Source organism: Harpia harpyja, chromosome 7 (assembly GCF_026419915.1).
Source record: "Harpia harpyja isolate bHarHar1 chromosome 7, bHarHar1 primary haplotype, whole genome shotgun sequence".
Lineage (NCBI taxonomy): Eukaryota > Metazoa > Chordata > Aves > Accipitriformes > Accipitridae > Harpia > Harpia harpyja.
Window position 1 is genome coordinate 50,694,407 of NC_068946.1, and position 21,900 is coordinate 50,716,306.

At 43.1% G+C, this 21,900-nt stretch overlaps 1 protein-coding gene across 2 annotated transcripts in view; it reads left to right on the forward strand.

Moving 5' to 3' along the window:
• THSD7B (thrombospondin type 1 domain containing 7B) overlaps positions 1–20,386 on the forward strand; it is a 338,963-nt gene extending 318,577 nt beyond the window's left edge. For both annotated transcript variants that reach the window (XM_052793131.1, XM_052793132.1), the window contains exons 22-29: positions 1,758–1,903; positions 7,047–7,203; positions 7,542–7,715; positions 7,805–7,900; positions 8,987–9,069; positions 10,669–10,861; positions 17,307–17,394; positions 19,215–20,386. In XM_052793131.1, coding sequence (XP_052649091.1) covers positions 1,758–1,903; positions 7,047–7,203; positions 7,542–7,715; positions 7,805–7,900; positions 8,987–9,069; positions 10,669–10,861; positions 17,307–17,394; positions 19,215–19,296 — 1,019 coding nt within the window. In that variant the 3' untranslated portion in view covers positions 19,297–20,386. The remainder of the gene's footprint in view (positions 1–1,757; positions 1,904–7,046; positions 7,204–7,541; positions 7,716–7,804; positions 7,901–8,986; positions 9,070–10,668; positions 10,862–17,306; positions 17,395–19,214) is intronic.
• The last annotated feature ends 1,514 nt before the right edge of the window (positions 20,387–21,900 follow it).

The window sequence follows — 21,900 nt, forward strand, 5'->3', positions numbered from 1 at the left end:
AGTTCCTCCTAATGAAATCAGATCTTTTAACCTTGGGAGACCTCCTTTTTCCTTAGCTGCCATTTCGGGAGCTCGTGCCTGGTGGGGCTGCAGAGCTCCCCCCAGGGCATCCCGAAAATCCCACAGCTACAGGCTTCCCACGGTTTCCCAGAGAGCCTTTTCCATTGCTTACCAATCCTCAGCATTCAGAATTAAGAAGAATCTGGCAAATTCGGTCCCGTTGCTGGAGGGGATCAAACAGCTAATTTGGGCCTGTTGGGCAGGGGAGGGCTGCCAGGGGTTTGCCGACAGCGGGCTGGGGGGATTCTCTTCCCTTGCTCTGACCCCCAGTGAACTGCAGGAGTTTCTTACCTTTCCTTTCCTCTCAGCTGGTAGGATTTTTTTCCACCTCCTAATGTATCTGATTCCGTGATGGCTGAATGCACAGTCATGTGGATAAGAGCTTTTATCATCAGTTCTGTTACAAACTCCCCAGGTCCAGGGGATTACAATTGGAAAAGGAGGAAGTCTTAAAATTGGTTTAAATGGGTTTAAAAATGGAATTCAATGGGTCAGAGCAAGGGAATAGCATTGTAAAGGTAAGAGAACTTGCTAAGGAACCTGTCAATAGCTTTTTCAGGTGTGTCTGCTTTTAATTTTTATTTGCTAAAATGTTTTTGGAAACCCTGCTCTGTAGACAGTCACAGTGACAGTTATTAGAGATGTACCTTAAACCCAGCTGCAGTACTGTTAATTAAAAAGTGCGTGCATAAATAGCTGGGAGAAGGATCCGGCTGGATATCTCAGCCTCCCCACTTCGCAGAGGTGTTTGCCCCCCCGCCGGACTCCCCTTTACTCATGATTGCAGCTAAATGACTGTGATCCAAATAGGAGAGCTCCACCGGAACACGTTCTCTCTTTCCTTCTCAGTGAATTAGCAATTACCGCTTGCCTCTGTCTTGTTGCATGTGTGTGCCCTTATTACCCAGACCTTTTATTTTTTTAACTGTCTCTCAGATCCACGCCTATTGAAAGTCAAGGCAGAAATTTTATCCCCGGCACAATCTTCTGCATCCTGTTGCATAAGGGCTTTTTTTTTTCCCACTTTTCTTTTTAATTGGAACCGGGATTCTAATTGAAACATTTTGAGTGAAAAATATTCCTGGACATAAATGGACAGCAAAGGAGATGGAAATGGAATTGCTGTAACTTTAATGAATGTATTCAATTTTATTATTTCAAAAGTAGTAACATAATTGCTTTTTCCATTCAGTGGCTGAAGAAGTTTTCACCAATAATAAATAGGATTTTAATGGAAATGGCAGAAGTGGTTATGGACGGTAATAGCCACTAGAGTGTTTGCAGTTTTCAAATTAGATGCACATAATTGATCATAAAAAGAAAATTTCATTTGTTAAAAATCTCTGGAAACATACCGACTGTGTAAAGTTAGAAACGATGCTGCCACAGGAATTATTTTCTTGTCATATTTAATAATCAGGATTTAGTCAAGTTTTTAAATGTGTTGCATAAACAAATAATATATTTGGAAAACATACAAAACTGTGTTTAAAAACTGTGTTTGAAAATATCAGTGACTGCATCACTTAGACTTAGCAATTGCATCCATATTATCCAAATAGTCTTCCCGACTCATTGCTTTTCAAACAGATTTTAGTGGTGGAAAATGAACCAAGGATACTGATAAATCACAAAATCTGCCCTTCTTTCTTCCTCCGGGTCTCCTTCACCGTGTCCCGTCTTCTCCCCTCGCCTAGGCCAGATGGTGCGTGGGCGTTCGGTGGTCCTGCGGGCAGCGGGTGAGGGCAGACCCTGCCCGGAGCAGCTCACCCAGTACAGGAGCTGCCCGGTGAAGCCCTGCTACAGCTGGCTACTGGGCCCGTGGTCTCCCTGCAGAATCCAGGTATGGCTTTCTCCAACGCTACCCGAGGGCTCCTCGGGTTCCCCGCGACCGGGGGTCAACGACAAAAATCATCATTACGTGGCAGAATTGATTGAGGCTGCTGTTCGCGGGTCGGAGGTGTCTCTGTGGCCATGGAAGGCGCTGGTAAGATCTGTAGGAAAGCAGGGGAAGTTCAGGAGCGGTAAACCTCTGCACCTCATCTTCCAGCCATCAGCAGCAATTTTTAACAATACGAGTTAAAGTACTGCGAGCTTATAGAGGTATTAAAGGAGATTTATGGAGTAAATGTGCTTGAGTGGGTGTAGTCATGGTGACCTATAATTTAATTATATAAAGTAAGTCTAACAAGAAAACAGATACGCTAGATTTCAAGAGAGCTTAGTCTTTTTTATAATTTTTTTCCTTTTTTTTAAGTACTGTATAGCAGGTCTTTCCCCACAAGGTCTCCAATACAATAGTGTGAGTTATTGTATGAAGTGCTGGTTTCTACTTTCTCCTTAGCCTGGCTATCTTTTTAATGATCTAAAAATGGCTGGATTCAGCTGCGATGTGCTGTACCTATGCTCGGCACCTCTGCTCAGCACTGGACCTCTCATTTTTTCACTGCCAGTGACTTGCATCAGGCTTGAATTGACTTTTTTTCCCCTCTATGCTTTTTCTTCTCTCCTTATCTGTAAAATCACATTTCCAATATTGAAACATATTAGTCGGTAACCCAGTTTAAGCAGAGGTGAATCTTTCACAGTGAGGTTTCTTGTGCAGAGTGAAGTCCACTCAGGCTGCTTATAACTGGCTTTGCTGAGATGGTGGTGGGACAAGCGTGGTTGGGGTGGAAGAGAACACTGTCTGGTCCCAGGGGACAGCACCTGTGTGCGGATCTGTGGCTGCTTCTCCACATTATACCATGTAGGAGTTTGAAGCCAATAATGCACGAAAGACACATCCCTTGTGTTTTCTGCTCTGCCCCCTACCACACTGTGAATGCCTCGAATACCTCTGTGGTTTCTAGATGCGGTAGATGGATGTGTAGTGAATACTGCGGATGACAGAATAGATAACCAGAATTTTCCCAGGTTTTCACAAATGAAATCTGGAGCGGGACGGTGTTTGCATAGTGCAAGATCAGAGAAACAGCAATATATTTGTATTTTACATAATGAACAACTCATTTCAACTAGGTATGTGAATATGGTCCTTGTATGTACCGCAGTCAGTATTTATTTATGTATAACATAAATATAACGAAATTATAACATTAGCTGATATTTTGTCCAGCTAACATAAGGAAATTCTGTTAAACATTAGGGAAGAGACCTTCAACCGTAGGAGCTAACATAGCTGATAAAAGAATTAGTAGGGAAGCTGAATTAATGCCCTAGCATACTCCAAGTAAATAACACACCGTGCAGATTAAAAGTGTGCGCATCCAGAACACAGCTAAATTTCAGCTCAGAGCAAGTAATCACAGTCTTCCCTAACCCAGATATGATCCCACGCTTTCAGTGAGATAGGGCCTGCTTCTCTCCTTAAATTACTGCAATGTAGCTTCTCTACCCTTTGCTTTGTTTTGGAGAGGAGCCATTTTATTCGTGTTCGCTTCTCTTTAATGAGGTGCTTAGGAATTAAATGGAGTTCATAAATACAGGATGATTTATTCCTGTGCTTTACTGGAGAAGAAACTTAAGCTTACTTTCTAAAGAAAGCTTTCAGAAGTCCTGTTTTCAAGGATGCTTTGTGACAGAAGGTGAATGCATCCTATGGTAAGACCAAAATGCATATTGTGAAAGTGTCTTCCTGTAATAATATAAGCAGGACAATTAATTATAAGGCTAAAATATTTTTTCCTTGTATTATGAGATAACTGAGACTGCATTTCTTAATTGCAGAAGGACTATTTTATGCTAAATTGACTCCATGTGACTAATTAGAAGTGTCTGCATGTTTAGGAATAGAGCCCGCTAAGTGTTCTGTATTGTTGATTTTCACAGTACGGAAATCAGTGCATTGCTCTCCAGGTAATTACACATGTCACAGGCACACCTCCAGCAGGCATGGGGCATTTCTGCTGCATTCAGAGGGATGCAGAACTTGGGAAATGGGGTCAATACACCTAATCTTAAAGGGTTACATTGCATTAATAATTTTCTTACTGGAGTTGAAGTGGTTTACCCTGATTAGCTTAAAAAAAATAAAATAGCAGTGGCTGACACTGTTCATATGTAAGTGAAGTAGCTAGACATTATCAAGCACTAGCTGTCTGACATTCATAAGAAGACTAAGAACCCTTCCTTTCTAATGTGTTTTAAAAGCACTCCCTTAAATGTGGTCATGCAACGCTTCCTCATTAGAGAAAACTTTTACCTGATTAAATGCTCATCAACCTGTGAAAGCATTGCCCAATCAACTCTTTACCTAAAAGAACTGTGAACACACATGAACCCCAGTAAAAGCTGAAAAGGGAAGACTTTTCTTAAAGGCACATCTGGGCAAAGCATCTCACTAGGACTGTTATCTCTTGTCTTATTAGTGTGTTATATATGGAAAATATTGGAGGGTGATGTGAGAGAAAGTTTGTGCAGATGCTGCTTTATGTTAGTGTGTTGCTAAAGTCAAAAGATACCTGGCTGTCAAAACACAGTCCTGGTGTAAATCTTCTCCTTATTTTACTGATGGTCAGTTAGGGTGAGAGGGGTGAGAGGCAGAGGCTCCAGGTGGGTGCTCATGGAGGGGTCCCTACCTCCAGGCTGTATTTAGGGAACCCAGGGTGGGTTCTTCATCCTCCATAGGGTCAGTGTAGAAATTTTTGCAGCCAGATGGAAGGAATCCCCTCTGGAAGTCAAATCCCTGCATATTTCCTGCAAGGAGCTCGTGACTCGAGGCAAATCCTGGTTCTAGGCAAACCTCAGATGATCACATCTTCCAATGAAGAGCATTTACAATACAGATTTGATCCCCCGAGTTTTGAATATGTGATAGTTTCCTTGGCAGTTCTCCTCTGATTAGCAGCTATTCCCTGCATCCTCAGTGTGCCATTACTGCAGCGAACTTCCACTGATTCCACACCTATTAATTAATCTTCAAATGTATAATTTTGGGGACATGAATAATTTTGAAGATGATAAGAATGTTAATGCAGTGCTCCTGCATTGCTTATGACCTTACCAAATATACCAAAAAACATCTCCTACTGTAAATGACAGGATGACATTTTATCTTTTAAGTGTGTTCAATTGATTGTTAAAAACACATTGCTGGTCTTGAAAGAAAGCAGGCAAATGGAAGCCACTGTTAAAAAGTGAACCTTTATCTTTGGGATTGTTTGAGAGTCCATGGTTTCTATTTATTCTCTGTTCTAAACATTGGAAAATATGAATGTCTTTCCAACATTGCATGATAGAATAATGAAGAATGTTGCATGTGGACTTTCACAGTGGAGACTGCTGTATCAAAAAAATGTGTTGTTTTCACCTATTTATATTTATATTTATATTTATATCTCAGTATTCATATAACTATTTTTATATTGATACATATATAACTACTTATATATTGTTTATAGAAGAATAAGTATCTTTTTAAAAACTTTTTTTGTCCTCTCCAGTCATTTAGTCATTCCTTGAGCCACTCTGAGCTGGAAATACACTGCAGTTTGATTAGTGCCCATTTCCCCTGAGAATTTTCTCCACGTCATCTTCTGTTTCCACCAGCCATTTCTAAGAGCTCTAACCCAATTGACAGCCGCATGAGTTATTCACACCCCATTAATCTCAGACCGCAATAGAGGTTTCAGCAGTGAAACAGTAATTTAGAACAGTAAGTTACATACTGACTAAAGTGAAACACAGTGTTAAAAAATTGAAATCTGGCTGCATATAGTAAATCTACACTAATACTTCTCTAAGATGCTTTCGATTAGCAATGGCTAGTTATACTCTTATTTCCATTTCATTGTGGGTCTGCAACAGAAGGGATGGAGAGAATGAAAAAGCTACCAGGTGTGTGCAGGAGAGCCATTCTTGAGATTCCTGCTAGCAAACCCACTGCTGAATGAATGCACTCAGTAGGAGCCATTCTGTTCTGCAGATGAAGTCCATTATTTTAAAAGAATCCACTGTCAAGTGATCCAAAGGAGCACTTCCCTTGGTTATATAAGAGCAATGTTTCATCCTTCTTCTCGAGTTTTATTTACTGAATTTTGTAAAGTGCCATTTCCGCAAGGCTTCAGGCGCACATTCATAAAGCATCACGCAGGTTTAAGGTGTGCACCTCAAACATCATTGCAGCTCTGTTTTTCAGACAAGAATGAAACAATTCCATCCTCTAGAAATAGCCTCGGTGCTTCAGCTCTTACAGTGTCTTCAGTGCTTGATCATCACTTTAGCCAAACAGTATTGATTTTCTGATAAGGGAAGTCTTCTTCAGCCAGTAGGTTGTATTTCAGAACTGGGCTGATGAGCATGGAGTGGCTCAGATGGAGCGTTCTATTGCTTGTTCAAATGGGGTTCAGCGCTAACAGGTGATGGCTGACTTTGGGTGATGTTTTGGTAGAGTATGTGACACGAGCTGGTGATCTCTGTCTACTCCAGAACCAATAGCTCCCTTTAATAAACGACACAAACAGCCTAGTGTGCGATAACCCTTGCAGTCTAATTAAGCGTGCTGGAGGATTTTTGCTGTTGCAGGGTTTAAACAATGTAAGTGCTCCTATTGGGCTGTATCGTTAGAGGAGATGAGTGGAAATGTCTGTTCCGTATGGGCAGGCTCTGGTCTTGGACTCTTTAGAGAAGCCAAAAATGTCTGTGTTCATGTAACCGGGCACTAATTAAGAATCAGTAAATTCACTAGCTCTAGTAAAAGGCATGAAGGGCTGACCCCAAAGACAGTATTCATTTTTTATGGTACCCACCTCTTCTCCAACTTTGGTTATGATACACTTTTCTATGTGGCTCTGACCTGCCTCTGAGCTTCTGTAGAGATGTCTACAGAGGAGATCTCCATCTTCTTCCCATAACTGGGGATACTACCACAGTCCGAAGACCAAATTTGTATCTTTGAAGTCTTTTTAGGTGGAATCAACTGCGTTTCTTCTGTCATCTGCTAACATCGGCAATGTGTGTCTCCATTCCCTTCTATCACTTTGTAGGGTGGACAGTGTGGAGAAGGATTGCAAGTCCGCAACCTCACATGTGTAGTGCATGATGCATCTGTTTCTGCTACATCCAAACCAGTAGAAAATGCGTTATGTGGTGAGCTGCCGAAAGAGAGTGTGCTGCAGTTACCGTGCTCTGTGCCTTGCCCAGGTAAAGTCTTTGGAAAGTCATGGTGCATTTCTGCCTGTGATAGCTGTCTGAGATGGAGATGCTTCCATAGCTCTGAGTACTGTCAGCCGTCGTAGTAAGAATCTGTACTTCAGCAGATCAGGTAAATGCTCAGTCTGCTGTTTCTGGATTACCTGAAAAAGACTTCTTTTGGCTTTTGAGAAAATGAGATTCCCCATGAAGCAGAAAATCTGAACATTGCATACCACTGGGTGATAAACTGGGGGTATTTCACTATTAAAGTTGTTGTATGCTTAGGTTGTCCTTATCCTTTAAGGCTGATTCCTTTCGAAAACCTGATTTATTCTTTCAATGTGCAGGTGACTGCCACCTGACGGAGTGGTCAGAGTGGAGCTCCTGCGAGCTCACCTGCATCAACGGCAGGAGCTTCGAGACAATGGGGCACCAGTCTCGATCCAGGGCGTTTATCGTCCAGTCTCTTGAGAACCAGGAGAGCTGCTCTGGGCAAGCGATGGAAACACGACCTTGCTCAGGTAGTGTGGCCACAGCGCTGCTTCCTCCCGTTGAAGAGTTTATTCTGGCTTTGTTGCAAGGTAAAGACTAACTGGTATTGATATTGCAGGAGGGAAGTGTTATGACTACCTGTGGAAAACCAGCCTTTGGCGAGACAATGTACGCACAGTGTGGTGTCAGCGCTCAGATGGAATAAATGTCACAGGTATATCCACAAATTGCCATGCATGATTATGAATGAAAAGTCTCCATTCACGTTTTTCTTCTTCTGCATCTGTTGCTCAGAGGGAAGCTGGACATCCTTCCTAACTCCTCCAGAATTTCAGTTCAGATTTGCGTGTAGGAAAGACAGATGGGAACTCACCAGCCTTGCTGTCAGGTCAACATCACACATGTATTACATGAGAGTATTTGGGCGAATTACTCCTACTGTTGGGTTGGTCATAGGAAGAAATGAGTGTATATATACTAAAGGGCTGCTTGGACTGGCTTGCACAGCCATTAGTGCAACCTTCCTGTAACTGTGGAGAACAGAAGAGAATATCACACATGTGGTAGAGAGCCCAGCTTCTGTACCTACTCTTCTATTCAACACACAGGAATCTCAAATCACTCAAACTGTGAGGTTCCTGCTGTTGCCGTGACCTACAAATTCTGCCAGCGCAGGATGAAAAGGGAAATTCATGGCCAGCACTTTGAAGCTCCTCGAGAGATTGGCAAAGGCAGTAGGGTTTGCACATCCGTAGGATCTCTCTCAATATGCACAGGGTGAATGAGAAGAGAGTAGAAATGGAAATTAAGATGTTCTTATCTAGTTCTATTTATAATGACTAGTTAAGATAATAACAAAAGTTTTATGTGCAAAGGTTGCCAAGTAGTTAAGAACTCATTAACATGTTTTTATTCCTATAGAAGCAGAGACTTCCCCAAGTGAGGATGGGCAAAAGCGTTATGTGGATTATGTCTTCTTATCTATATAAGACATTAATGAGGACACAGAAGATCTGCATCTAATTCCCGATTCTGTCCCCAACTTCCTATGTGGCCTGTGGCAAATTGCTTAAATCTGTATATCTCTGTTCTCCATTAACAAGATGGGTATGATAATAATTCCCTACCTTGTTAAGGCAACTTAATAAATGCAATGCCTACAGATATTATGCTAATGTGCTCAATAGACTAGTATTTAACTATATAAAACAAGCAAGCAAGCATTTCTTACATTACGGTGATCCAAGTCAAAAACATTTTAAAACATGCCCTTGAAGGCACTCAGTATTTTCTTTTACAGGAGGGTGTGCTCTTCGGACAAAACCTGCAGAAGTTCGGCACTGCAGCCCGGCCTGCAGAAAACCATTCTCCTACTGCACACAGGTAATTGCTCGCTGCAGAACATGGTTGAGAAATTAACACCACAAAATCTATTCAATTAGCTTCTGTATCTTAAATGCATTCCAGGACCTAGAAAATAGTTTAGTGTGCCCACGATACCACCTCGAGGAAGTTGTGGGAATTTCAGTCTGAAAGGAAACCTTCATAAACCCGGACAAATGAATGATAGACTATTTATTTGGTGTTGCAAGTTTGGTATTGTTCTGTGGAGGGGTTTTGGAACCTCTTGGTTTAATTTTCGTTGAATGCTTTTGTACTATGCTGTAGAAAATGGACTGTTTAAAACTTCTGTAAAAGAGGAGATAAAAGAGTATGTCCTCTTCTGCTCCTCCACGGACACAGAAAGCCCCTCTGAGCGTAGGGAAGCTGTAGCAGCCTGATCCCCCCACCCCCATACTGCCTGCGAAAGCAAAACCTGGAATTGACCTTTTTTGCTGAAAAGTTGAGCATCTGCAACACTTGCTGAATGGTGGAGCCGCTGCCATTTCTTTGCCTCTGAGCAAACACGAGCCCAGAGGTTACGAATGTCCCTTCCTGCAGCACCGGACTTCAGAGTAAGAGCTTCCCAAAATGCCTTATCCGTGTCAGTACTGTGACGGAGTATAAAACCCAGAACCCTTCAAGTAGCCAGGGGCAGTTGGGGTTTAGATATTTATATTTTGAAAACAGCCTCCACAGCTCTCAGCTTCATCTGAGGAATTGCCATAGGAAACTAGCTCATGGGCAATTGAATGTGGCTGAGAGGAGGGTCATGAGAGTGCTCAGAGCCTACAGGAACATAAAAATGATGGCTAAGCATGAATTTGTTAGCTATAAAAACTCTTGAGACTTCACCTTTTGTCCAAAAAAAGATCAGGATCATGTCTGTCAACAAGTGTGGGATGTTGTGGCAACAAAACTGATGTCAAGAGTTAAATTCTTATCACAGAGACTGTAAATCAATTGCCTGTTTGAATCGTAACTGGGAGTATCAGACCCTCAGCATTGTAATTATAAGATAATTAGCAAAGAAAAACAATCTAAAAAAGCTGTTTTAAAGTAGAAATCCAGAAAATGGAGTATCTATTTAGCAAACCACAGACTTCTAAGAAACTTCTTGAAGAAACTGCTTAGACTGATCCAGGGCAGTGTATATTTGGCCGTAAGAAAGCAAGCTTAATTTCAGATATCCCTGTGATTTACTGGAGTGGAAATACATGGGAAGGGTTTGGGTCTGAAGTGGGATTGTTTCTTGTTTGTCTCTTCTAATGCCCAACACGGTCAGAGGGAAAATAGCTATTGAGAAGAGGAGTTTGGATCAAGCCACAGATGCCTGTTACTAAGCCTGTTAGGATGAAAATGTTAGTATGTTGGGCTTCTCCATAATTACTGACTCTTTTTCAACCAATTCCCCAAATCTATTTTGGCTCTTTGAACTGAAATGGGTTTGTGGGCACCGGTTCCTGGCTTGTTTGGTTTGGTGGTGGTGAAGTTGCATGTGCAGGATATACCTTGCAGTTTCTTCATAGTTTGCCTACAATTTGCACTGTTTTGTGAGAGGATACTCTTTGGTTTAATACTGAATTCCCTTTTATCACCTAGAGAGGAGTCTGCGGTTGTGAGCGAGGATATACAGAAATAATGAGATCAAATGGTTTCCTGGATTACTGCATGAAGGTACCAGGTTTAGAAGATAAGAAAGCTGATGTTAAGACCATTGCTGGAAAAAATAAACCTGTCAACTCAAAAATGCATGACATTTTCAAAGGATGGTCTATTCAACCTTTTAATCCAGGTGAAAAACTTAAATATGAATGGAATAAATTCTTTACAATGTTTCTGTAGAAGAAAGGTACAAGCTTTGTAGATCATAACATCAGAGTCTGTGTCTAGGAGCTGCAGAGCAGCCTTCCAGTTTCGAACTCGCATGCCATCTTTCATTCCTTTGTGCCTATACAGAGTAATCACAATCTCTTATGTTGAGAGATAGCAAAGACAGAATGAAGCAATAATATTTTACGAAAGTATACTCATATGTGATTTGGGGGGATGCTTAGAACTATTATCTGATGATGTTTCTAGAAGTAATATGTTTGGACCAGGAAAGATATTGATCACTAGCGCTTCAGAAGATTCAGAGCAGAAAGTACTTAAGATTTCATTAAAGAAAACATTCGTTGTTTCTTGCCATATTTCAAAAGTATATGAAAAAAACAGAGTAGAAAACGTAGAGTTTAAAGTGTTGAAGACATTAAAAAACACCCCACAAAAGGCAGGCAAGGTGCTGTGCCCAAGCTGTGCATCCCAAGCGGATCTTTGACTTGCACACCATAAAATGCTTCCCATTTGAAACCACGTACTGGATGTGCCCAGACTGGTCCACAGGACTGGTACTGTAGCTGTAATAGCTGATTACCATTTTGACTGTTATTTTGCAAGATTAATTTATTGAAAATAAATTTCTAAAATGCAAATAGGACTTTAAAAAGGGAGACAAAGGTGTCAGGTGCATCAAGTTTTACTGAAATGCATTACGTCTCCCCATATTCTCCAGTGCAGTCTTCCCCCTCTTCTGTAACCTGACATTGCATTTGTTTCCTATTAGTTTGTAATGAACACGAGACTTTAGAAAACATGTAAGGAAAGGTTCTGTTACGGGATTCAGGGAGCCATAATTCTGTCTGATATATGTGATCACACTTTGAATGTTACATTTACATATTTGATTTGCATACAGTAGTTAACCTTTGCGTTGACAGTCTCCAAGCTCACAGAGCTCAGTCCAAAGCCTTTTAAAGTTGGCTGGTTTTCAATCAAATCCATCACCCAGCAGCCCACGCAATTCACCAGCAGTTTGAGTCACAGGTTTGGGGTTAATTGCCTTTTTGTCAGCATCCGTGGCCCTCTGTAGCCTGTCTTACTTAGGTGTCATCTCTTCAGCTGGTACCTTTACGGGGTTAGAAAAAGGGAGAGAGGTGTAGGTGGATGCTGCAATCCTCTCTTTTTAAATCAGCATTTGAGGCTGCAGCCCTGAAAGCTTGTGGTGGGCTTAAGCTCAGTGCAGCATCTGTGAGCCAGTTCTCCTCCAGGGACTACAAGACAGAAATAGGGACTAAGGAGCTTTTACAGAACATGGTTTTATTTAATTTTAGGGCAGAAATGTTATAGAAACAATATATGGGAAAGGAATAAACGTGTTCCATGTGTGCTAAGTGTATCACCAACCCCATGGCATCCTGCAGGTAACTCTTCAGTCTGTATGAGCCCTTCAGACCCCAGGTCAAGGCTGGTGCTCTTCAAATCACTCCCCTTTGTCTAACTTCTTGACAAAATATGTAATTACTCCCCTTAAACAGGCTCTCAGGCTTACTAGTCTGGGCATTTGCAATAATTACTGCTAGCTAAGCCAGGAAACCGCTGTTACCTACCATTACACTCTTGATAGCAGGCCTATGGTGAATGCTCCCTGTATGGGTGGCATTTACTGCCCTTCGGTACCGTAGTCCTTGACATTTGTGTATGTCTAAAGACTTATATCTGTCAGTAAAAGTATACGTGCCTTTCTCCAGTTAATTTGTGATTTCCCTTCCCGTTTACAGTTTGGAACACAAATTTTATTATGATTTAATGAGGCTGATGTTTTTGTTCTTTTAAATGCTCTGCAGGAGCGCACAGAACTGATTTTGAATCAGGCTGTGTTTTTCCTTTCTTTACCACACTCTGGGAGGCTAGAGTTCAGGTACAGAGACTTCTTTCAAGTTGAGAGGCAATTTAAATAGCATTGTTTAAATTGTAGGATGACATGGTCCAATGCCTTTATGTTGGGGATGGAGAGCATAGCTGCCTTCATAGCAGACATGGTGGGATGCCTTTTTGTGGCTGTGACAGTCCCTTTGTAGGACTGCTAAATGTTTCTTGGCCATCTCCAGTTGAGAGGGCAACAAATTTCATACCCAGATTTCAGCAAAACAAAAAAACCAAAACAAACCCAGACCTGATGAACGGAGCTCTTCTCACATGGGAGATAGGGTGTAAGTGTTTTGTGGAGAAGAGCAAATCTGTGAGAGGTACTCAGCGTTTCCACAAAGCCTGGAAGAAAAAAAGAGAAAGAATGGGTTCTGATTAAATATGTTTTCCTTTGAAAAAATTCATCATTCAAACATAAAATGTAAAACAGGCTCAGTCATTGTCCATAAAGTAGCTCCCCACTCGCATGACTGAATTTGAAATGGCCTCTGTCAAACCATGTCTGTGGGCACGGCGCAGGTTCATATTCCTGCCTCCAGTATGTGTTAACAGCTCTGTTGACGTGAATCAGCTCAGACTACTGCTGCATGGAAAAAATACGATCACTTCTCCCCACAAGGAACGCTGTACAGCCAGAATGGAGCAAGAAGCAGAAATATTGATCTTATAAAAAAAATTATTATTATTAATGTAAAGCTTGTAATTAAGGACCTGTCCAAATAACATGTTTTGAGACTTTCTATCAGAAAGAAATGTTTCAACACACTCGAGCTCATATGTGCGTGGAGGGGTTCCTGCAAGGGTCACAGAGTGGGTCCCCTGTCATTGCAACCCACACAGTCCTATCAAGAACCTTACTTTGTCTTAAAGCCAGTTATGTCTCCTGCTCCTGTGGCCCAACTAGAAAGCTCTTGCACAGCTTTATTCCTCTTAGTATTACAAAGCATATTCTTGTTTTTATTCTAAGCCGAATTTATTCCCTTTTGTTGCCCAAGTGTTTTTCAGCTCTAAGTAGCTTATTCACTTGTGCTTGCTGGTGTTTACCCCAGTTGACCCCCAAGTATTTATGGAGGAACGTCAGTCATCACTGGTCTCCACTTGGACATCGAGCCGTTGACTGCAACTCTTTGAGTGGGACCATCCAGCCAATTCCTTATCCACCGAGTGGTCCGTCCATCAAATCCATGTCTCTCCAATTTAGATACAAGGATGTCACGTGGGACAGTGTCAAATGCTTTGCACAAGTCCAGGTAGATGACGTCGGGTGCTCTTGCCTTATCCACCAATGCTGTAACCCCATCGTAGAAGGCCACCAAATTCGTCAAGAATGATTTGCCCTTAGTGAAGCCATGTTGGCTGTTGCCAATCACCTCCTTATTTTCCATGTGCCTTAGCATAGTTTCCAGGAGGATCTGCTCCATGGTCTTGCTGGGCACAGAGGTGAGACTGACTGGCCTGTAGTTCCCCGGGTCTTCCTTTTTTCCCTTTTTAAAAACGGGGGTTATGTTGTCCCTTTTCCAGTCAGTGGGAACTTCACCGGGCTGCCACGACTTCTCAAATATCATGGATAGTGGCTTAGCCACTTCATCCGCCAGTTCCCTCAGGACCCGCGGATGCATCTCATCAGGTCCCATGGACTTGTGCACCTTCAGGTTCCTTAGATGGTTTTCGAACCTGATCTTCTCCTACAGTGGTCAGTTCTTCATTCTCCCAGTCCCTGCCTTTGCCTTCTGCGACTTGGGTGGTGTGGCTGGAGCACTTGCTGGTGAAGACCGAGGCAAAAAATCATTGAGTACCTCAGCATTCTCCATATCCCAGGTAACCAGGTCTCCCATTTCCTTCTGGAGAGAGCCCACATTTTCCCTAGTCTTCCTTTTTTCACTGACATACCTCTAGAAGCTTTTCTTGTTGCTCTTGACATCCCTGGCCAGATTTCATTCTATCGGGGCTTTGGCTTTCCTAACCTGATCCCTGGCTGCTTGGACAATTTCTCTGTATTTCTCCCAGGCTACCTGTCTTTGCTTCCACACTCTGTAAGCTTCCTTAATTTGTTTGAGTTTGTCCAGGAGCTCCTTGTTCATCCATGCAGGCCTCCTGGTGTTTTCACCTGACTTCCTCTTTGCTGGGATGCCTCGCTCCTGAGCTTGGAGGAGGTGATCCTTGAATATTAACCAACTTTCTTGGGCCCCTCTTCCCTCCACGGCTTTATCCCATGGTATTCTACCAAGCAGATCCCTGAAGAGGCCAAAGTCTGCTCTCCTGAAGTCCAGGGTAGCGAGCTTGCTGTTCGCCTTCCTCACTGCCCTAAGTATCTTGAACTCCACCATTTCATGGTCACTGCAGTCAAGGCTGCCCTTGAGCTTCACATTCCCCACCAGCCCCTCCTTGTTGGTGAGAACAAGGTCCAGCACAGCACCTCTCCTCTTTGGCTCCTCTATCACTTGGAGAAGGAAGTTGTCATCAACGCATCCTAGGAACCTCCTGCTGTGTTGTCCCTCCAACAGATATCGGGGTGGTTGAAGTCCCCCATGAGGACCAGGGCTTGTGAATGTGAGGCTGCTGCTACCCGTCTGTAGAGGGCCTCATCCACTCAGTCTTCCTGGTCGGGTGGCCTGTAGCAGACCCCCACTATAACGTCACCTGTCCCTGCCCTCCCTTTAATCCTGACCCATAGGCTCTCGGTCCGCTCCTCATCCATCCCCAGGCAGAGCTCCATGCACTCCAGCTGGTCATCGACGTCGAGGGTGACACCCTCTCGTTGTTTCCCCTGCCTGTCCTTCTTAAAGAGCCTGTATCCTTCCATTCCAACACTCCAGTCACAGGAGCCATCCCACCACATCTCCGTGATGCCAATAAGATCATAGCCCTGCAGGCCTGCGCACATCTCTAACTCCTCTTGTTTATTCCCTATGCTACGTGTGTTTGCAGAGGCATTTACGTTGGGCCCCCGATGAAGCTGAGTGACTGGCTGGAGTGGCTGGAATTCTTTTGTGCTGCTCTTCAGGTGCTCTTTTACTGACCTGTGATCCCTCTCCAGGCTCTGGGCATCTGTTGCTGGCAATGGCATCAAACTGGTAGAACTGGGATGGATAGAGGTTCCCCTCCCCTGGCAACTTTAGTTCAAAGCCCTCTTCACCAGCTTGGCAAGCCTGTGGCTGAAGATGCTCTTCCCCTTCTCTGACAGATGGACCCCATGGGCCTCCAGTAGAGCAGGTTTCTCAAAGCGAGTCCCACGGTCTAAGCAGCCGAACCCCTGGCTGTGGCACCAGTCCCGTAACCATTTGTTGATTCGCCAGATTCGACTGGCCCTTTCACACCCCTTCCCTTTGACCGGGATGATCGATGAAAAAACTACCTGTGCTCCAGAGTCCCGTACTGCTGCTCCCAGGGCTCTGTAATCCTTGATACTCCTCAGACTGCTCCCGGCGGTATCACTGGTGCCCACGTGAAACAACAGCAGTGGATAATATTTGGTGGACTGTATGAGGCTTGGTAGTCTCTCGGTGACATCCCTGACAGAGCCCTCGGTAAGGAGCACACCTCTCTAGAGTGTGTCGGGTCGGCAGATGGGTGCCTCCGTACCTCGCAGAAGAGAGTCGCCTACTCCCATCACCCGCCGCCTTTTCTTAGTTGCGCTGGTTGTTACGCGGGGAGCAGATGGGGCTGCCTTACTCGGCTCCAGCGTCTCTCCTGACGTGACGGGTCTTTCCTCTTCAGTCTGCAGAGCGGTGAAACGGTTCTGCAAGGGCACCTCAGGCTTCGGGGGAAGTCTTGTCCTCCTGCAGGTCCTTGCCGTCGCAAGCTTCCATTCTTCTGCATTGTTGGCCCCCCCTCCCTTCTGCGTTTGCCGGTGGGGGAGTTTTGGGCTGTTTGGCCGTGGGCTGCGGGTCCGCTGCAGACTGCGCTTGGAACCCGCTCTCTAACTCCTTCTCAGCCTCCCTGACGCTACGCAGCCTTCTCACCGCCTCCTGCAGTGCAGCCACGCGCTGCAGGAGGTCCTGCGCCTGGGCGCACCTTTTGCAGGCAGCTCTGCTGCCTGTCCCTGCCCCAGGAGAAAGGTTTAGGTGCTCGTGCCCCTGCTCCTTTCCATGGGCAGGGGCCTGGCTGGGTTGTATTTCTTGTGCTGCACCATAAGCCCGGGCTGCCCGTAATGAACTGCAGGAGCTCAGCCAGAGGGGAGGTTATGGAATAATGCTGCTTTGGAAAACTGAGATTAAGAGTTCAGTTTCAGTTTTCATTGAGGAAAATCTACACTCCTTACCAAAGTTAAGATTTTGTCTTTCAAATGATTGAGTTTTAAAGGAATCTGTCAAAACTGTGGGGTTTATGGATTGTTCCCAGCCAGTCCTTGGCTGTGTTTCCCATCAATGATGCTACTAATTTTGCTTATGTGCTTTCTCTTTACTTAATCTCTTAAGAATTTGTGTATTTTAGAATAAAGTTTTTTATTCTCCCTTTTTCTCCCTCTGTCCTTTTTCCTCATCTTCCAACAGATGGTAAACTGAAGATGTGGGTATACGGAGTGTCAGCTGGCGGGTTCCTCATCATAGTTTTCCTTATTTTTACATCCTACCTGGTGTGGTGAGTATGGCATGTATTTTGTCCTTAAATAAAAGCTAGTTTGCTTTTATTTAAACAATCCAAAATACATCACAATGCTGTGTGTTGCAGAGATTTAATCCTCAAGGCTTTAGGAAAGGATGGAACTTTGATTACTCAGTTGCCTTCATTTGGCCCCTACCTCAGAGTAATTAAAGCTCTCCAAATTGTAAATGTTATTGGACGTAATTGTAAAGAAGTATGGTGGCCGTGCAGGGAAAGAATTCTTTTTGGTTATCAGTAGGCCCTTATATTTATTCAGACTTCTGCTGGGATTAGAATGGGCTTTTTATTGTATTCTTTAAAAAAAAGATAAAGTAAAACTGAAAAAAGGCAAGGAGGCTGATTGGATCGAGGAGCTGGCTTCCGCTCAAGGAAGGACTAAATAGAATAGGGGCATTCAGTTGGAAAATGATGTTTGACGTGGGAATACAATAGAGATCTATGAAATCATGAATGGAGTAGAAAAGGGCGCTAGGGAATTTTTATTTCCCACAATATAAGAAGTCGGAGGCATCTGATGAAATGATCGTTTAAAATAAACAAAAAATTTTATTTTTCACACAGTGCATTATTACCTTGTGAGCTTACCGCTGCCGGGGACTGTGCATGCCAGGAAGATAAATGGATTCAAAGATGGCATAACAGTTCACGGGAGATTGGGTCTCTTGGTGTTAATTGTGGTTTTCTGGATGTACGCTCCAGCTCAGGAAATCCCTAAATAGGTTTTTGCAGTGAATACATCAGGTGGAAACATGTCCTGTGTCTAAAGCTGCTGTTTCCAGCCACTGTTAGAGACAGGGTACTGGGTGTACCGAAGCCCTGGTCTACACCAGTGCATCACTGCTGCTGGGCTTTACTGGTGGGGGAGATGTCTGCCCTCCTCCAAAGCAGCAGTCGCCCTGGGCAGGGGTGGTAGGCCTGGCTTGACAGAGCTAGTGTTGCGCTCTCTGGTTTGAATATTTGGAAAGGCGCTGCCACAGAAGCGTCTTGGAGGATACAAAGGGAGAAGTGGCCAGCGTCCATGTGTCTTGTAATGCCCACAGCTGTCCCTGAGGACCACGGAGCTAGCCCTGGCTTTACAAACATTAACGGTGCAGCTGCCCCAACCCCTGTCAGATCAGGGCAGGCAACCAAAGAGCCACCACCTGACAGCATCATTGCCCTCTTTCTTCCAAAATCACTTTATTCTCTCTCACTCTCTCAGTCTTTCTCTCAGGCTCTGTCTTCAGTTAAAAGCTTAAATAACAGTGTTTGGATGCTGCTTGGGAGATGCAGCTTCCTTATTTTCCAAGCCATGTAGCTGCCATTTCTCTATGGCTTCACAGTGGAGCATACAGAGGATTTTTTGAATAACATTATGTAGTTCTCTATCACTCGAAGGCTGGTGAGGAAGTGTATTTCTCAATAACAATTATTGTTGCTTCAATACCGTGCCAAAGAAAAAATGAGAATATCCCACTCCTAGACAGTTCACGTTTCAATTTTTCTGCAAGGGGTTCCTTGTTTTGTCAGCTGTGAGAAGACATGGGAGACAAATATGCTTTATTTCCTCTCCAGACGAAGAGCACAGTTGGCTGCCCGTTGTCAGCAGGCTGTGTGTCCGTACCACACACAAAATAGCACTCAAGCAGGTCCATGTGGTGTTTCTTGGAAGTAGTTGCTGTACTGCAGTGTCACCTAGTTGCAAAATGAAATAGCCAGCGTGGGAAGTTGTTTTTTTTGTTGAAGTTTGGGTTTTGATGACGTTTCTGAGCTTATCACAGTTTATAATTTTGTCTCCTGAAATATTTTTCTTGCAGCAAAAAAACAAAGCAGCATCAAAGCACTCCTCCACAGCAGAAGCCTCTAACCTTAGCCTATGATGGAGACATTGATATGTAACATAAAAAAGAAATCCAAATGTAGACATCAACTGCCTTAACTGCTTACTTTTTTGGAACTCTCCGACTTCTCAGTTTTTTGAGGAATCTCCTGATGTGTAATATACTGGGCAGAACAGAAGTATCGCAAGCTTAAAATTTTGCCACCTCTTTATTAAAAAAAAATGGAGTCAAAGACTTGGATCTTGTGAAACTTTTCTGAAGAGACCAGAAAATACATCTCTTCCTGTTGAGCAATGGGAATAAAAAAAAGAGAATCTACAGACATCAAAAGGAATTAGTAAAAAAAAAGGCATGACAATCCTGAGGAAAATGTGACATTTACTGTAAATGACAAGTTTGACACAGCATCATTATGCACTATATTAGTGCAGAGTTCTTTATTCTTCACATATTTCAACAATGAGTTTTCTAGTGTTTACATTTCGTTCAAAGACTTTAAAACCAGATCATGTATTTTAAGAAATGCAAAGAAGAATGAGTTGAAGTGTCTGAAGTTATCAGGTTTTTTAAAGTTTCTTCCTTCTTATCCTGTTTTCTAGTCTGGAATATGATTTTGCTTCATTTCCACCTACAGGACAGAATAAGGATTGTTATGAAAAAGCATAGGTGGTTTCTTAACCAAGAATATTTTTTAAAGAGTCGAGTAGATAGGTGTTTTGATGAATGGCTAGAGGATTTGATTGTTTAAAAAGTATTTTAAATTATATTAAACCATGTAGATACATTATGGCCAGTTTAAATTGTTATTCATTTTAATTAATACAAACTCTGCTTTTGTATTTAAATTTTCTTATCTGAAATATTTATAAATTCTTTTTTTGAATTTAATTACCTGACCTCATTTAATATACATCAAACACAAATGCAGTTTGTAGAAGGTCTTGCTTTTTTAAATGTTTCAAAACCACTGAGAAGTCACATGCCATAAACATCTGGGAACATTTGAAGAGGGTAAGTGTTTATAATAGTGTGTGTTGCAAGTAAGAAAGTGCCATCTTGTGGTATTGACTTGTATTTATAAGCAAATAAAATGCTAAAGAGAGTGAGACAATTGCTTCTGGTATGTTGAATTAAATGTGTGTAAACAACATTCATTACTAGTCTTTTACTGTGTCTGAGATTGGACTCGGATTTCAAACAATTCTGGCATGTTTTGTGCTGTAGTGATTAGTGAAAGAAAAAATGTAGACAAGTGCAAGTCGAGAGAATAATTGCAGATCTGGAGATGCTTGGTCTTATTTTTAGCTCAATGCTGCTGCTTATTCCAATAATTAGAAAGAAGAGAAAAAAAGAATTATTACCAGCCTAGCACCTGTGTGGTCCTTCTCGATCTGCAGTAACTTCAGAGTGGATCATCTCAAGAGAAGGATATAATTAGAGCTGAAGGCAGTACTCGTCTTGTTCTATTGCTATTCACAGCTTTGTAAAGCAATCTGAATATTACGGTTTCATTGAAAAAATGATGGTGTTGTAGATTGGTTTCCTTCCCCAGGTCAGGATCCCACCCGTCCAGCGTTTCTCCCGCAGCATTGAATTGAGATGATATTGTGTCGTCAAAGTAAGGTCAGGAATGCGCTTTCCTCTTCCCACATTAAAAAAAAAGGCTGATGGAATTGTGAGGGGACATTGTCTCAGTTATTTCTGGCCCTGAAGATGTTCTGCTGGCCCTGCTTGCTACCTTAGAGCTGTAACTGTTTATGGTGTAAAAAGCAGGATCTGGTGTCCCCCAGTAACATTGGGGGCCTAAATCTTTTTTTAACGGTGCCCTGTACTGAACCTTTGAGTAACATGTATAGAGTAAGAGTTACAAGGGGAATAATGATCTAGTGCTATTAGGAAGAATACCTAATACGTTTTGTCTGCGGTATATGATGTGAGGAGAATGGTCCTCTCTTAATAAATGAAGGAATACACTCAATTAAGCAAGCTGTTCAAAAAGGCATTGGAGTGGGAAAGTTGGTGTAATAATAACAAAAAATGACAGCTGCAACATGTGGTCATTGCCCTCAACATCAGGGTAAATTACAGTCCAAACCGTGATGTCCAGCGCAGGAGATGCGGGCTGTATGGTGAACTGCCTGGGGGAGGCAAGGAGCTCCAGGTACGACACTGCAAAGTGTATTTATAATAAGCCGGTGGATCCGGGTTTGTGTTTCAATCTGGTGGCCTTCGTGCAGTCTTATGTCCCCGCTCGTGCTATAGCACCTTCTGGCCAAAGCCCCACAGGCTCTCCAAAGGGACTGGCCATGGTTCACGCTGGGGTCGGGTGCTGCCTGCAGAGCTGCGGGCTCTGCAGGGCGCTGGCGCGCGAGGCCAACGGACAGCATCTTCTGCAAAGCTGTTGCAATTCAGTAAAGCCCTTTAGGGAATGAATGCACCTGTTTGACTTTGTAAAAGAAAATAAAATGAAACAGAGGGGAAGGCTCGTGAGGCTGCTGTTAGAGATAGCCGCTGCCGGCCGTACGCTGTGTCTGCTGGCATGCACATGAGCCCTGCATGCACTCGTGGTCCAGCTTGAACAGCGCGGTGATGCAAATGTCACGATGTAATTGCATGTGTTTGATAATTTGGGATTGAATTAAGCTGTGAAATTGAACCGAGG